At 43.0% G+C, this 16,878-nt stretch overlaps 2 protein-coding genes across 3 annotated transcripts in view; one reads left to right on the forward strand and one right to left on the reverse strand.

The window, feature by feature from the left end:
• Positions 1-8,738, forward strand: part of MRPS18A (mitochondrial ribosomal protein S18A) — a 29,061-nt gene extending 20,323 nt beyond the window's left edge. Inside the window, exons 3-6 of the mRNA XM_068129449.2 lie at positions 1,124-1,228; positions 1,644-1,767; positions 3,655-3,724; positions 7,953-8,738. Coding sequence (XP_067985550.1) covers positions 1,124-1,228; positions 1,644-1,767; positions 3,655-3,724; positions 7,953-8,094 — 441 coding nt within the window. The 3' untranslated portion in view covers positions 8,095-8,738. The remainder of the gene's footprint in view (positions 1-1,123; positions 1,229-1,643; positions 1,768-3,654; positions 3,725-7,952) is intronic.
• A 124-nt stretch (positions 8,739-8,862) lies between these two features.
• Positions 8,863-16,878, reverse strand: part of SDE2 (spliceosome associated SDE2) — a 41,094-nt gene continuing 33,078 nt past the window's right edge. For both annotated transcript variants that reach the window (XM_068129447.2, XM_078784197.1), the window contains exons 7-8: positions 13,366-13,573; positions 8,863-9,359 (exon numbers count right to left, since the gene is read on the reverse strand). In XM_068129447.2, the coding sequence (XP_067985548.1) occupies positions 9,352-9,359; positions 13,366-13,573 (216 nt within the window). In that variant the 3' untranslated portion in view covers positions 8,863-9,351. The remainder of the gene's footprint in view (positions 9,360-13,365; positions 13,574-16,878) is intronic.

The following is a 16,878-nucleotide window of genomic DNA, read 5'->3' on the forward strand; positions in this document are numbered from 1 at the left end:
AGGCGATAGCTCCCCTACTCTTTGTGAAGGACACCGTGGGATCTTTAACGTCCACCAACTGATGCGCCGTTTAACATCCATCCGAAGGACAGCACGCACCTTAATGAATCACCCTGCCTGTGAAACACCTGGATGACAGTTTACAGCTGGGTCAGGAATCAAATCCAGGCTAGACAGCTTAGAGTGAGTGTGTGTCCGTCGAGAAGTCTAGGCCATCTTGTCAGCCCAATTTTTCATCTGTACAATGACAGTGCAAGTAGTTTAACCACTAACATTTACTGGAGGGAGCGGGTATTGACACTATATTTCGGTCCTGGAGGGAACAAGTGTTATTAGTTAAATAAATCCGTCAGTCTTTCCACTTGTACTAGTTTCACTGACGGATGGGGATGAGAACAGGGGATAAGAACAGTGTGGCAGGCAAAGGGATACAACTTGTTTTAAATGTAAATAAAATTAATATTTTGCCTCATTTTCAAAATTCAATATTTAATTTGGAATGTCAGGATATATTCAATCTTCATTTGTACAGTAATTCTTCAAAACGATTGCAATTAGCAAGTTATGTGGTATTCAATGTTCATTTGTGTGATACAATGAACTAACCAACTGAAAATGATATTCCCATTATATGGATGTTCAGGAGAAATATAAAAATTCTTCCCCAAGTATCACTTTCATTTGCAATAGTTACCTCCACCATCGAATGTGGGAGGTTGTTTTCAACGCTTTGTTTGTGAACAGGATCTCAAAGTTGTGGACGGATTCGGACAAAATTTGGTGGAGAGGTTGTGCGTGAGAAGGACGAATTGATTTGATTTTGGTGAAGATTCGCACATGAGAATTTAAGTGATTCTTCACCATTGAGAGACGGGGCCAAAGACGATATATATCACGGTACTTCAAAATGTTTGTGGACGAATTCTGATGAAACTAGGTGGATGAGTTGGTTTGGTGACGAGAACACGCGATTAGATTCTGGTTCAGGTCTGGATCCAGATCTGGCCCATCAGTGGGATACAAAACGTAAAGTTTTCATAGTGTGGACATGCATACAAATCTGCACTTGTTAAATGGCGACCTCTATTGAGGCAATGCATCTGCACCATCTAATCTTGTGTAGATCGAGGGGCGGAAAGTGGACTTTCCGGAGGTGCCCGAACCACCAAATCCTGGAGGACAGTGTCCCATCTGTCGCTGGAACCTCAAGTACAAGTACGATTACACTGTAAGTTCTTTTATCCAACAACTCAAAAAAGAAAAGAAAAATTTTCATTCTCATACAAGTTTGTTGCAAAAGTTTAAAATGTATTTTTGTGCTGCCTGAGAATGCTGCCCTGTGTTATTCTGCTCCTGGTGATAAAATAAATAATAAATAATTAATAATCTTGGATGACCGTCTAGTGCTGAATAAAGCACAGAACAGACTACTTGTTGTTTTTTATTTTCAATAAGAATGGCATTTTAGCATTTCGATCATTAGAGGAATTAGTTTCCAATGTTAATGAAAAGTGTGATTTATGCCTGAATCTTTCAGTATTATATCTGGAAATTAATACTCAACAGATTTTCAAATTGCTTTCTTTCAGATGAATGGAATATTTCACACAAGGTACTTGTGAGTTAATTAAATTTATCTGCAGGATGTGCTACTGGTGAGCCAATTCATTTACTCAGATGGAACACTCCTGCCACGCAAGACAACAGGTCTCTGTGAAGAAGAACATCACAAGATGGGGGCTTGTGTGCGTATGGCGCTCCGTGCAGGTAATGTTTGTTGGGGAGCATGGTGGGGGGGAATTTTGAAAAAGGTTCATTCAAAACGACGATGGTTGATAAGCTTAATCCGACTAACAAATATTGTTGCCCCATGTGCGTGAAGCAAAAAGTGGGGTTAAGCAATTGGGTCTCTGTCTGTGCACACAAATGGCAGTTTATGATCGAGGAAAAATTTAAATTCTTCTTCTTTGTTTGTCTGCAGTACAAGGCTGTGGGGTCACGGCATTGGCTGTGCCGCTGTTGCAATGCCCTCTGCTGGCTGCTGGTTTGGGCAGGAATTAGTAATTTGTTCAGGGTGCCGGCGATAGCTCGCTTACTCTTCACGGACACCATGGGATCTTTGATGTCCACAAACTAATGCTGGCAGACACGACACCTGTATTAAAGTCCATCCGAGGGACGGAACACATTGATGAATCGCCCTGCCTGTGAAACATGGGGATGACGGTTTATAGTTGGATCAGGATGCAAACCTAGGGAGGTGAAGGACAGTTTTCAGTTTATCAAAATTAAAAAAAATTCCACAGATGTATTTAAACTACCAGCCCTCACCTTTTATGGAGGACATTCGATGAAACTGTTTTGTATAAAACTAGTGTTGAATTATAAATCAGGATATGTTACCTTGTATTATGCATGATTAGCAGAGTACCGGCCCAACAGGCGATCTTGTTCCAAGCATGCAACACGTTCTTCTGACGCATACCTTTATTTGGGTGGTGTATCGGCAACTGACAGCTGCTTCGATTGCTCACCCAAAAAAAATTACCCACGTTAAGTGCATGAAGCAAAAACATACCTGCTACTTATATAATTCAAAACTCCACACTGCACTGGAAAATATGGGGACAGGAACACTACTGCAAAGGGTGCGACTTGTATTACCCTCTTACCTGAAGGTGGGTGCTACACGACACACATTTACATAGAAAATGCTCGTCCCCTTCCCCCTCCCTTCACCCCACGCTGCCCCAGACCACCGGCAAAGATAAAAACACCTCTATCCACTAATTGTGGTGATGCTGATCCTATGTAGCAAGTATGGATTGGAGAAGTAGCGTGACAACCAAAAATAAATACACATACAGGTTCTTGAATTACACTCTTCGTAAGGATTTGAGGATGAAATAAAAAATATTAGCAATTGTGATAGACATGTTCATTAAACTCTTAATCTCCTGTAATGTGTTTTTATATTACAATTCGAGCCGGTGGGTGAACCAAAGCAGTACCTTGCATATAATAGGTTGGTGGTCTTTCTGTCTTCTACCGACTCCTCTCCGGCCTTGCTCCCCCAGCTCTCTCTGTGCTCTGTCCCCCCAATATTCCTTCAGGTCGCACAAGATCTGCCTGCAACCCTCTTATGGTTAAACTGCCAAATCTAGGCTCTCTGCTCATTCACTCTTTCATTCCCCTTTTCTCCCGCCTCTGGAACAAACTCCCCCCACTCCCTTCAATCCCACTCCTCCCTCCAGGTCTTTAAAACAGCTGTTCACCACCATCTCTTATCTTCTCCCATTCAAAACCTTGATCTTTTCTACCCCCGCCCCAGATACTTTTTTTTTTTTTTTTTGGAAATTCCAACTTCTTTCCTGGAAGTCCTTGAAGTGTTCATATGTTTTATACCTCTCCCACCTCCCCCCCAAGCCCTCCCCCACCCACATTTCTCCCGATGTCTCTGCTCTCAAATGTTGTTTGTGTCCTTCCCCCTCTCTCCCCATCTTGTCTACCGCTCCCCTTATTTTTTGTTTTATGTGTCGGTTGACTTTTTGTGTGATTAATGTTAGCTCTTTCACGAGCCTCGATCTTGTATACAAAAAAAAAAAAAAAAAATATTGGTTGCCATGTGTGGATTGAATGTTCTATTACTCACAGGCCTCCTTCCAGACCACAAGCCAGAGAGTTCCAAAGACAGTGTTCCTAAAGCCAAGACGCTGTTGAATCGGTAAGAGCAGGGCATCAATTGCTCAGGTGTAGGTGTGATTGAATTTGAGTAAACATATTCACCGAGCAACCTGGACCGTAACCATTTTGCATTTTTCTGTTGAGTTCATTTTGCTTCCTTTCCCAAACCAACAACAACAACAACATGCATTTTAAAGGCCATTTTCCCTGCTAGAGCGGGGGTTAGCCTTGCGGTCCCCATGACAATCTTCTCCATTTTGCCCTATTTTCTGCATCTCTCCTTGTTAACCCCCTTGCCCGCATTTCTTCTTCCACCATCTTTAGCCAAGTCTTTTTCGGTCTTCCCCGTCCTCTGCTTCCTTCTACATTCATTTCCATCACTCTTCTCAACCAGTCACTTTCATCCTTCCTCAACACATGACCAAACCATCTCAACCTGTTCCTCTTCACAGCATCAATCACAGGCTCTATTCCCATCATCTTTCGCAATTCATCATTTGTCTTCCTCTCTCTCAACGATACTCCACACATCCACCGAACCATTCGCATTTCCACCCTTTCCAACCTTCGTTGCTGCTCTACGTTTATTACCCATGTCTCGCTCCCATAAATCATAACACTTCTCACACATGCAGCATACACCTTTCCCTTCAGCTTCAACGACACTCCCCTCATCATCAGCACGCCACCCAGTTCCCGAAACTTCTTCCATGCACATCTCACTCGAGCAACCGTTGCCGAGTCTGATCCACCTTCTCCATTCAGCATGTCTCCGAGGTAGCAAAATGTTTTCACACCTTCCAGCTTCACGCCATCTCCAAGATCCAACTCAACATTTCCTCCATCTGCAGCTCCCTCTGTGCACACCTTACATTTGAATGTAGCTGCCACACTGGTTAATGACCCTCTCAGACCACTACATTTTTTATGAACCCACTCAGCGCACATTGTACATTGAATGGAGTTCACTCCGACACCCTTCCTACACACAGCACAGGGCCACTTCCCAGTTCTTTCCACCTCACCACATGCTTTACCACTTGCCATCACCTTCGTCTTTCCGATATTCACCTTCAGACCTTTTGTCTCCATACATTCCTTCCACGTGGTCATCTTTTCCTTCAGTCCATCCATACTTTCCGCAATCAACACCAGATCATCTGCATACAACAACTCCCACGGTAAACCCTCCTTTACGTTCTGAGCCAGCACCTCCATCACAACTACAAATAGTAATGGACTTAGTACCGACCCCTGATGCACTCCCACCTTCACCTCAAACTCACCACTGTTCCCGTCCTTCGTCCTTACAGCTGTGCGCGCTCTTTTGTACATTGCCATCACTACTCTGATCAACCATTCCTCCACTCCTAACTTCCTCAATGCCCATGTCAATACTTTGCGTGGTACCCTATCGAATGCTTTCTCCAGATCAACAAACCCAAGAAACAACTTCCTTCCTCTTCCTTCCTTCCTTCCAACAACTTCACCTCCTTTCCCAAACCATTGAACCATTTCTCCCCCCTTCGTGACTCGCTTGCTATAGGGTTCCTTTTATTGGCCTCAGTTTTCCACTCATCTGAGGAATGTATCCAGACAATAAATTGGGCTCTGAGGTTGTGCCTTGTTTCTTGGTACTCTTTACAATAGCAGCTTATAATCCGGAGATGACCTTTAACCTCATGCTGGATACACGGTCTACTCGACACGTTAAATTGCTGAACTCAAGTAATCTCCGAGTTTGTGCGATCACCATCCTTTCTGTACATTCTTATTTCAACATTTTATTTACGAAAATTGTGTCGGTGATAATTGTGACTCATGATGCAAAGTCCAAAAGCTGCCGAAATTTCCAAGGACATCATTTAATCTCCGGGATTTTTAATGTCAGACAAGTCAGGAGACGACGACGGTTCACGAGCGAGCGGTATTAATAATAATAATAATAATAATAATAATGCATTTATTTTATATAGCGCTTTTCAGGAAGCCCAAAGACGCTTTGACAGAGTGCAAAACATAATGCATAGCAAAACATAAAAACAATTGCAAAAAAAGAAGAATCAATAGGGAAATATTCAAAGCACAAAGGAGGGAGAAGGAGAGGAGATAGTCAGGGGTTAGATGCTGTGGGTTAAATGTTGAATGCAGTGTTGAACAGGTGGGTCTTGAGTGATGTTTTGAATGTGGTGAGTGAGGAGGAGTCTCTGATGGTGTGAGGTAGCGAGTTCCAGAGGGTGGGAGCAGCGATGGAGAAGGCCCTGTCCCCCCCAGGATCTAAATTTGGTCCGGATGGGGGGGGGGGGGGTCAGGAGGTTGGTACCAGCAGAGCGGAGGTTGCGGGTGGGAGTGTGTCTGGAGAGGAGGTCAGCCAGGTAGGATGGGGCCAGGTTATGGAGGGCTTTGTAGGTCAAGAGGAGGATTTTGTACTGGATTCTCTGGGAGATGGGGAGCCAGTGAAGCTTGTAAACGACGGGGGTGATGTGGTCACGGGTCTGGGAATGGGTGAGTAGACGGGCAGCGGAGTTCTGAATGTATTGGAGTTTATTGGTGATTGTTGAGGGTGAACCATAAAGGAGGCTATTGCAGTAGTCCAGACGGGAAGTGATGAAGGCGTGGATGAGGGTTTCTGCAGCCACGGAGGATTATATTGACACGTATTCAATGACAAAGGACGGATTATAACCGAAACAGGCCTGGACTGGGGGATCAGGGGCCCACTTGGCAGGTGTCGGCCCCCGACATGCGGTGTACATGCCTATTTACAAAAGGCCCCAATGCGCTGCATGCGCAGGCCTTTAAGAGCCAGCTGTACGTAATTGTGTGGTGCTGGCCTGGAAAAAAAACAAAAAAAAAACACCTTCAGAGGCCATTTTTCCCCGCAAGGCGGGGGTTGGCCTTTTTCGGGCACCGTGGTTGTTGTTGTTTTTGTTGGTCCCCTTTTTTGAAGCAATGTTTTACGGCCGGATGCCCTTCCTGCCGCCAACCCTTTTTGTCGCCTTTTACGACAAACAGGGAATTACCAGTGAACTGGTACTCAATTAGCCGACCTCTGAAGGATGACAGGCTGAGTCAACCCCCCTGGCGTTAATTATGACAGGCTGAGTCAACCCCCCTGGCGTTAATTCAGCGATCGACCGGGATTCGAACCCAGGATGCTAGGAATCCTAAGCTGGCTCCCTAGCCGCTAGCCCAACACCAGGCTGGCCTGGAAATGGGATAGAAAATAATGTATAATCAGTTACAAGGTTCGTTAGCTTCACAATACCAAAAATTCGGTTAGATTGTGACAACTTTGAAAATTTGACCTTTGTGACCTTCAAAGGTCGAAGATTCTGAAATTTGTTGGAAAACTTGTATTTCATGATGATAATATAATGTGATAATGATAATGTGATAACATAAGATCATGTATGACATTTCACCCTATCATGAAGCGAACAATGTAATAAAACCATCAAAAATCGACTTTTCTAAATTTCGTGACCTTGTGACCTTGACCTTGGGGCGAAAATGAAAAATCGAGCTCCATGGGGCTAGACACATGACATTGGCCTAACCAAATACCGAAACCCCTGTCAGTTTCCACCAACTCCCTCAGAAGATGTAGCTTGAACTCGATTACCTCCTAAAAAGACATCTTTTTCGGGTATGGCTCCGCCCACAATGGGCGCAATACGCCCACTCTAGGCAGGACACAACTAGATCATGATATCAGCCTCCCACCCAAGTTTCATCAAGATCCGATGATATCATTGGGTAGTTATGCTGCGGACAGACAGACAGACGCACACCCATGACAAATATAGTGGTCACTCTGTTTGATAACTCGTGAACCAATGACTCAGAAAAAACATGTTTTTGGGCATCCCACTGGATATGGGGGCATCTGCAAATTGGAATTTTCCAATTGGCAGATTTCTACTCATTTCCATGATATTGGTCTGAATTTGTTTTTCATTTCCGATGTTATATGATTGGTTTGGATATGGGTATTTTCACATGAATCGCCATTCCAACTTGCATGTGTATAATTATTTTGTAACCCTTACTGGAATGTTGTTGATGGATGTGATCTGAACTTTCCAAATATTGAGATGGAAACAAATAGGCAGCTGAAGCCATTCATTTCTATTATTTAAGTCAAAAGTTCAGCTTTGTTCGGCTCTACCTTCTCCCCGTTTGTTGTACTTCTTTATAATTTAGAGTTACAAATACTCATATGTCTAAATCATGAGCTTCATACATGGCATGCTTGTGTTTTCCAGATACCTGACGCGTTGGGATCCAAAGTCTGTGAAACCCATTTACAAGAGAGGTCCCAGGTGGCGGAGGAAACCTCTGCCAGTGGGAGACCCTTTGCTTGCTGACAACATAAAATACGTTCCCAAGCTCCCATTCAGAAATTAGTCAAACAGCTGGAACAATTTGATCGGGAATGTTTCTGCTAACGTCGAATTCCATGCACATCTTAGACCCGAAAACAAAATGAAGGCAAATGGTTGAAAATTTCCAATATTGGTGCCGAACATTCTGCTGAACACACCAGTCTTGCTGGTGAAGGCTACCGTCTATCTCCGTGAGCGGACAAGTCCAGCAATGTACAAAATCAACAGAACGTCCATGGAAGTATGCCAACTGCCATGGTAAGCAAGGAGCTGACGTTTCGCACGTTAACCCTTCGTCGAAGCATTTTACGTTCAATTGGCTCTGTTGTTCCAAAGTTCTAACAAAGGGGTGATGCCCGAAATGTCAGCAGCTTGCCTCCCATGGCAGTTAGCATACCTCAATCAACATCCTGTTAATTTAGTACATTTTGTATATACTATAAGAGTGCGATTTTGGTGTTTTAGAATTTTTTTCATTTGTCTGGTAAATATTTGTAGTTGGGGTGTATGGATGGATACAGTTGGGGTGCATGCTATCTTTTCTGTTTCTACTTGTGCTAAGACTACAGAACATGTCAAATATGGAATAGACTGTGCTCAAGATGACCATCTGGAGGAACTCACATTTGTAGACGTCTGATTGAAAATAAACAAAACAAAGCGTGACCACATGTATCAGTCATTTGCAATGACTTGACCATAAGAGATGGACAAGTTTACACATCTTGGATCTATGGTCAAACAGAAAAAAAAAAAAAAAATGGAGGGAGGGACTCAAATGTTCTACAAATACAGAAAGCAAAAATAGGATTTATGATGAGAAAAATCTAGAAATCAAATACAAAGAAAAAGTTTCAAATTTTTTACAGGTTTATGAAATCGGTTCTACCGCCTGAAGCATGAAAAAAAATAGGCATTGCAGAGAAACTACAATCATCTGCTAGTATAAAATAAATGTATTATTATTATTCAATACGGTATGGCACCCCACCCTGCTCACCAAACTCTCCTCCTATGGTATCCATGGAAACCTCCACGCATGGCTTGCAGACCTCCTCTCTGGTCACAGTCAAAGTGTGGCCCTCAATGGAATTTCCTCATCTCCCCTTCCTGTTCAGGCTGGAGTTCAAGTCAGTATTCTTGGCCCAGTGCTTTTTCTGGTCTTCATTAACGATCTCTCCAACTCTGGAAAATCCTCTCCATCTCTTTGCTGATGACTCCACTCTCTGCCGCTCCACATCTCAAACCTCAGATCGGCAGGCAGCAGCCTCTTCACTCTCTACAGACCTGGACAAAATCACAAACTGGTCAACCAAGTGGAAAATGTCTTTCAATCCTGACAAATCTCACACTCACTTTGTCCCTCTGAAAAGACCTCCTGAACAACCCTCCCATCTACTTTCTGAAAAAAACCTCGACGTTTTGCCATTCAAGCTTTTGGATCTCACTATCTGCCACGATCCCTGGTGTTGGGCTAGCGGCTAGGGTGCCGGCTTAGGATCCTAGGATCCTGGGTTCGAATCTCGGTCGATCGCCGAATTAATGCCAGGGGGGTTGACTCAGCCTGTCATCCTTCCGAGGTCGGCTAATTGAGTACCAGTTCACTGGTAATTCCCTGTTTGTCGTTGAAGGCGGCAAAAAGGGTTGGCGTCAGGAAGGGCATCCGGCCGTAAAACATTGCTTCAAAAAGGGGACCAAAAAACAACAACTACCACGGTCCCCGAAAAGGCCAACCCCCGCTTTGCGGGGAAAAATGGCCTCTAAACGGTGGTTTTGGTTTTTTTTTATCTGCCATGATCTTTCCTGGTAAAACCACATTTCTAAGCTGGCCTCCAAAGCTAGTTTATTATATAGCTGTCACAAAAATATTTTGTGAATCTTCTGCAAGAATAACTAGAAAGAACATCTTGCAAATCTAAAATGAAGATTGATTTGGATTGGGCGTGTATGACATGGAAAAATGTCACAAAAAGAGTGATTCACTGGCAGCCTGAAGATCGAAGGTTAGATGACGTACAACGAACGACCTGGTGTCCGATGGTGGAAAAGGAGCTAGAGACCCCCTGGATGGCAATTAGTCAGTAGACCCAGGACGGATAAAGGTGGCATAGGTTCTTCAAGAGGTTCAATTTGCCTCCAGGCATGACAGGAGCATAAGCAAGTAATGTGGATAAAATTATCAAACATGGTGGAGAGTGACATCATGGCTTTATTGACAGCAGTCAACACGTATTTGGAATGTTAATGCAGTAATCTAGAGGTAGATATTTATGGAATAAAGGTATGCAATACTGCCCAAAAATGATACACTTTATTTTTTGTCCCCCCATTCAATGCCCACCTAATCTGGAGTTACTGTGTCATTGAGTCCACCTATCTAGGGAAATGCACCTGTTTGAGAGCTATGACTTGTATGGAGAGATGGTAGAGGAGATACTGTAGATGCAATTTTATATAAAAGCTGAAATTCGAAAAAAGAACCTCAAAAGTTTGTGTGCAACGTTTCACAATGACAAACCCCAGAATGGCACTTCATGGAGCACATACCTCCACCAGGCTATGTTTTGTATCCCACTGATAGGCCGGATCTGGATTCGGACCTGAACCAAAATGTAATCGGCTTGTTCTCGTCACATAAACAACTCGTCCCCCAAGTTTAGTCACAATTCATCCATAACGATAAAAAAATATGTTATATATCACTTTTCGCCTGATCTCTCAATGGTGAAGAGTCAAATGGTGAAGAATCACTTAAAAAATTAACTTTGTGTCCAGTTTCGAATCTACAAAATCATATTCGTCATTGTCTCACACACCTGTCCACCATGTTTAGTCCAAATCCATCAATCACTTTTAGAGATATCATGTTGCACATCATTTTTTGCCCTTTGCCTCAATGGTGAAGAATCTTTTTTTTTAAATGCTCAGATCGGATCTGGATCTTCACCAAAATGTAATCATTTTGTCCATGTCACGTACCCAACTTCTCCACCAAATTTAGTCTGAATCTATCTACAACTTTGAGATATTCCGTTCACAAACAGACAAACAAAACAAGGCGTCAAGCGGTATGACGAAAATCGTCACTCACCTTGACCTTTATATTCAAACATTGATCTCACCTTTTTCCTTTGGAATCCTCCAGTAAAGTTTGACGAAGATAGCTGAAAGTGTTGGAGTTATCACACCCACAGGCAAACAAACAAGAGACCGACATGTGACATGTCTAACATGGTGGACAGACAAGAAGGCATCAGGGGTAGGTAGCCTGACGCGTATGACGAAAATCGAGAGAACCTTCACCTTTGAACATGGTCGTTTTGATATCTTTCCCACCAATGGCTCAAGAACGATATCTATCACTGTGAATTTGTAATCTCCAGTTTGGAGTCACGTTTTATGTAAATTGTCACATTGACCTTCAACCTACACAGCCCAAAAACAAACTGTTGCTGGGAATGTCGATGCTCGGTGAGGGTTGGCAAATTGATAACTGTATCTTGAAGCGTTTAAGTTACCATCTTTTTTTTTTTTTTTGCCCTTAAAAAAAACAACCTATGCTTCAACGAGGACGGCTTTGTTGCTCTGATAACGATGTTATACGTCAATGAATTGCCGCCATTTTGGAAAACGCGTCATCTGGCCCCCAAACCTTACAGATATCTTGTGTTTTAATATATGTATATGATATATTTTACATGTCGGCAAGTGCATATTTAAGACTGTGTTTAAGGCCTTGAAGCAAGCATTAGGCAAAGCTGGTACAGTTACCTCCTTCACCAAAGGTGGATGGAGGTCATGTTTTCACCACTGTTTGTTTGTGAACAAGATATCTCGAAGTTGTGGACGGATTCCGATGAAACTTGGTGGACAAGTTGGGTGTGTGACAAGGAAGAACAGATTCAATTTTGGTGAAGATTCGAATCCGGATCCGGATTAGAGACTTTTATGTGATTCTTCACCATTGAGGGATAGGGCTAAAACCGGTAGCTATTTAGCACGATATTTTAAAGTTATGGACGGATTCGGACAAAACTTTGTGAATTAGTTGGTTAGGTGACAAGAACAAGCCGATTAGATTTTGGTTAGGATCCGCATCCAGATCCGGCCTATCAGTGGGATACAAAACTGTTGAGCCTGGCGTAAATATGCTTTCTACAGAGTGCCGTTTTAGTTAGAACTGCAGTTGTGCTCTCATTTACTTCCTGGCAGTTTAAATAAATTTTACAATCACTACAAGGGTATGGAAGGAGTGGCGAAACGTCACCAGATCTGCATACATAAATCGACAGCCACCAATTAATCTTATATTGTGTATACAAACAACCAAACATAAAACATGATAAATGAATCAAAAAATAAACCAAAAAAAACCCACCTTGAGGCCATTTTTCCCCACAGAGCAGGGGTTGGCCTTTTTCGGGCACCGTGGCCCCCTTTTTGAAGCAATATTTTACGGCCGGATGCCCTTCCTGCCGCCAACCCTGTTACTCGCCCCTTGTGACACAGGGAATTACAAGTGAACTGGTACTCAATAAAACCATGATAGTGGTGTCAATAACCATCGATCACTTCAACCCAGATTACTCAATGCTGAATCCCCTCCAATAATTGTCCATGGCTCTGATTCTATGCAAGTGCATCATTTCAATTGGATGTTGGAGATATGTCCGGTGTCCTGTTTCACAGGCAAATCGGCTGTTTATACGCACACAACTAAACGGATGTTAATCTCCCTTCGTAAATTGCTATTTAAACTGGTAGCCGTGCGCACACAAAGATGTTTTTGTCAGCGTTTACAGGCCAGGTGCGTGTTGGCAAGACGCTCGCTAAACACCTTTCGTAAATTCGGTCCACAGTGTTAAAGGGTTTACTACAACTGCTGCCCTCTCCTTCAAAAACATAACACAACTGCCTTAAATAAATGGAAAATGCTTTATTTTGGTTTGTCAACTTTAAAATGGCTTAATTGAGGTTTTCACAATGAATGGAAACATTCAAAATATTTTGGAAAGACAAGGAAACAAGATTTTTAAAAAATTAAAATTTTTTAAAGCACAAGACTTGCTCCAAGAGTTGTGCTGCTTTATTCAAGAACCAGGGCAGCATCATCAAATATGGCGTACACTTATTTACAATAAAACAATAAACGAATGGGTACACATCAATTAGCTCAGCAAGTGCACGACACATTGCTTATGGAAAAGTTAGATTAGTAACAAGCTTACCTCTCATTTTATCAAAATATTTTCCACCATTCTTGCATTTTTATTTTTACTATATTACTACCTGCCTTGGCGCAGCTTTTTGGGCTTGGCAAGCAGAACTGGGTCAATCTCCTCCTGGCTCAGGCCTCGGACGGCAAAGAGGCGCACGGCACGCTCATGCAGAGTCCCACCACATTTCATCTTTCGAGCCACCAATGCGCTCTTCAGCACATCAAGTCCCAATTCCTCAAAGTCTTGCACCGAATCATATTTACTCAGGTCCAGGCTGAAGATCTGATGAGGATACAATGCAGCACTTTTTAGCACATTTTTATTTTATTGTACGTATCGTACATACATAGATCCAAGGCTAATAAATGGCATATGTGTGACATGCAGGAAAAGACAAAATTTGGGACCCATTTGTTTGGAGGTTTGAAAATACTTATTGTGGGCTGGCAGGATGACCTAGGCCATAGATGTACGCACACCCACCTAAAGCTGTCTAGCCTGAGTTTGAATCCCGACCCAGCTATAAACTGTCATCCTGGTGTTTCATAGGCAGGGTGAATCAATGTGTGTGCCGTCCCTCGGATGGACGCCAAACTGGGTATCCCATCTGCCCTCATTAGTTGGTGGATGTTAAATAGCCAGCGGTGTCCTTTGCAAATAGTGGGCAAGCTAACACCAGCACAATGAACAAATTCAAATCCCTGCTCGACTCCTGGGAAGGCAATGGCAAACCACCCAGTACAACCCCTACTCAGGAAGCTGCTTCGGCAGCACCGATGCTCTCTGAAGTGTATGGTACATAGAGAGAGATAGAGATAGATAGATAGATAGATAGATAGATAGAGAGAGAGAGAGAGAGAGAGAGAGAGAGAGAGACAAAGACAAAGACACAAAGGTGAGGGTGGAGTGGTAGACGGAATATCTATAGTGGTGTACAATTCCATCTCAACCAGGAAGTTAATAGAACACCTTACCACATGTTGTGGTAAGGGAAACTTCAATGAACACAGTGTTCAAGTATATAATTAATTTGAAATATAATTATGATTTTAACGGTCGTATAAGAATAAAACCCGTGGTTAACACAGCTTAATCAATCCTGCACACCACCATGGTTTTTTTTGTTTGTTTTTTTAACTGGAGGTTTTTGTTAACGATAAAAGGCGATTTATGTTCTACAGTATTCAAGTACTGTACATAATTAAATTTAAATAAAATAAAGGTAATAAAGGTTGTATAAAAATTTTTTTGGGAAGTTTACTGCCGTTGATGCAGAGCCTTTCACACCACCTTAGTTAACACGTTTCATTAGTTTTTAGTGCCTATTTGTCCTTTATGACGTCCTTAAAAACAGGAAGTTTCCCGTTCGGAATGATTTTCAATTTTGTTTAACTGCCAGACAGAGCAAGATTATCTCGCTCCTCTCTGCACACGAGCGATCGAGCCAAGTTCAGAGACAAAGTGCTGTAAAATGTCAGGTCCGTTGTCTAATTCATAACAAAACACAACATGCATTTTAAGGCCATTTTCCCTGCAAGAGCGGGGGTTAGCCTTGCGGTCCCCATGACAATCTTCTCCATTTTGTCCTATTTTCTGCATCTCCCCTTGGTAACCCCCTTGCCCGCATTTCTTCTTCCACCATCTTCAACCAAGTCTTTCTTGGTCTTCCCCGTCCTCTACTTCCTTCTACATTCATTTCCATCACTCTTCTCAACCAGTCACTTTCATCCTTCCTCAACACATGACCAAACCATCTCAACCTGTTCCTCTTCACAGCATCAATCACAGGTTCTATTCCCATCATCTTTCACAATTCATCATTTGTCTTCCTCTCTCTCAACGATACTCCGCACATCCACCGAACCATTCGCATTTCCACCCTTCGTTGCTGCTCTACATTCATGACCCATGTCTCGCTCCCATAAATCATAACACTTCTCATACATGCAGCATACACCTTTCCCTTCAGCTTCAACGACACTCCCCTCATCAGCACGCCACTCAGTTCCCGAAACTTCTTCCATGCACATCTCACTCGAGCAATCGTTGCCGAGTCTGATCCACCTTCTCCATTCAGCATATGTCTCCGAGGTCGCAAAATGTTTTCACACCTTCCAGCTTCACGCCGTCTCCAAGATCCAACTCAACATTTCTTCCATCTGCAGCTTCCTCTGTGCACACCTTACATTTGAATGTAGCTGCCACACTGGTTAATGACCCTCTCAGACCACTACATTTTTGATGAACCCACTCAGCGCACATTGTACATTGAATGGAGTTCACTCCGACACCCTTCCTGCACACAGCACATGGCCACTTCCCAGTTCTTTCCACCTCACCACATGCTTTACCACTTGCCATCACCTTCGTCTTTCCTATATTCACCTTCAGACCTTTTGTCTCCATACATTCCTTCCACTTATTCATCTTTTCCTTCAGTCCATCCATACTTTCCGCAATCAACACCAGATCATCTGCATACAACTCCCACGGTAAACCCTCCTTAACGTTCTGAGCCAGTACCTCCATCACAGCTACAAATAGTAGTGGACTTAGTACCGACCCCTGATGCACTCCCACCTTCACCTCAAACTAACCACTGTTCCCGTCCTTCGTCCTTACAGCTGTGCGCGCTCTTTTGTACATTGCCATCACAACTCTGATCAACCATTCCTCCACTTCTAACTTCCTCAATCGTTGTCTAATTCATGGTCAAAATATATCATTCAATTGAAATAAAGTTGTTCCTCGATCATAAACTGCGTTTGTGTATGGACGGACGGACAGAAGTGAACCAACTGTTTATCCAAATTTTCACTTCACGTGCGCAGGGTAACTACGCATCATATCTGCATTACAAGGGGGTAAAGGCACACTACTGCCTGGTGTTTTACATTATGGCTGTTTACAAAGTTACACTGACCAGCGACCACATAAATGTTAAACCATTAAAAATAACAACCATAGTACAGCGGATAATAACAATAATTGTGCATTTTATGAAAAAAGCATGAAATTTCTAACATAGTTAGTGCATACCATAAGGTTTATTTTCAGATGTGGAGGGAAGTCAGATTTGACCTCTGAGGACCGTGAGAGGTCAAATCCAAAATGGCCGCAAGTCCACCGAGTCTAATGTTCAAACGCGCTTAATTTTGGAACCAAATAGTGTAGAAAAACATTATAGGTGTCATTTCCAACTAAATTTGGGATGCTCCTGATGAGCTGTGGGTTGCCTTTGGTGTCGGGTCAAGCTTTCGGTACATAGCTGTTCCCGAAATGGTTGCCACATTGAATCCAACACAGTGTCTGACTCTCCCAATCTTTCACGCTTTCACCGGGTGTGATACTGTATCTGCATTCGCTGGCAGAGGAAAGAAGACTGCCTGGGAAACTTCGAAGTCTTTCTTAGAGGTGAATGATGCTTTCAATGAACTCCGAGGCATGCCAAGTGAGGTCAGTGAAGGCTCAATGTTACTGCTGGAGCGATTTGTGGTGCTGATGTACGACCGAACCAGTGAGAGCACGGAAGTGAATGATGCCAGGAAACAGCTCTTCACACAGAAGTGTAGAACTCTAGAGAACAT

This window comes from Myxine glutinosa, chromosome 9, assembly GCF_964187855.1.
Source record: "Myxine glutinosa chromosome 9, kmMyxGlut1.1, whole genome shotgun sequence".
NCBI lineage: Eukaryota > Metazoa > Chordata > Myxini > Myxiniformes > Myxinidae > Myxine > Myxine glutinosa.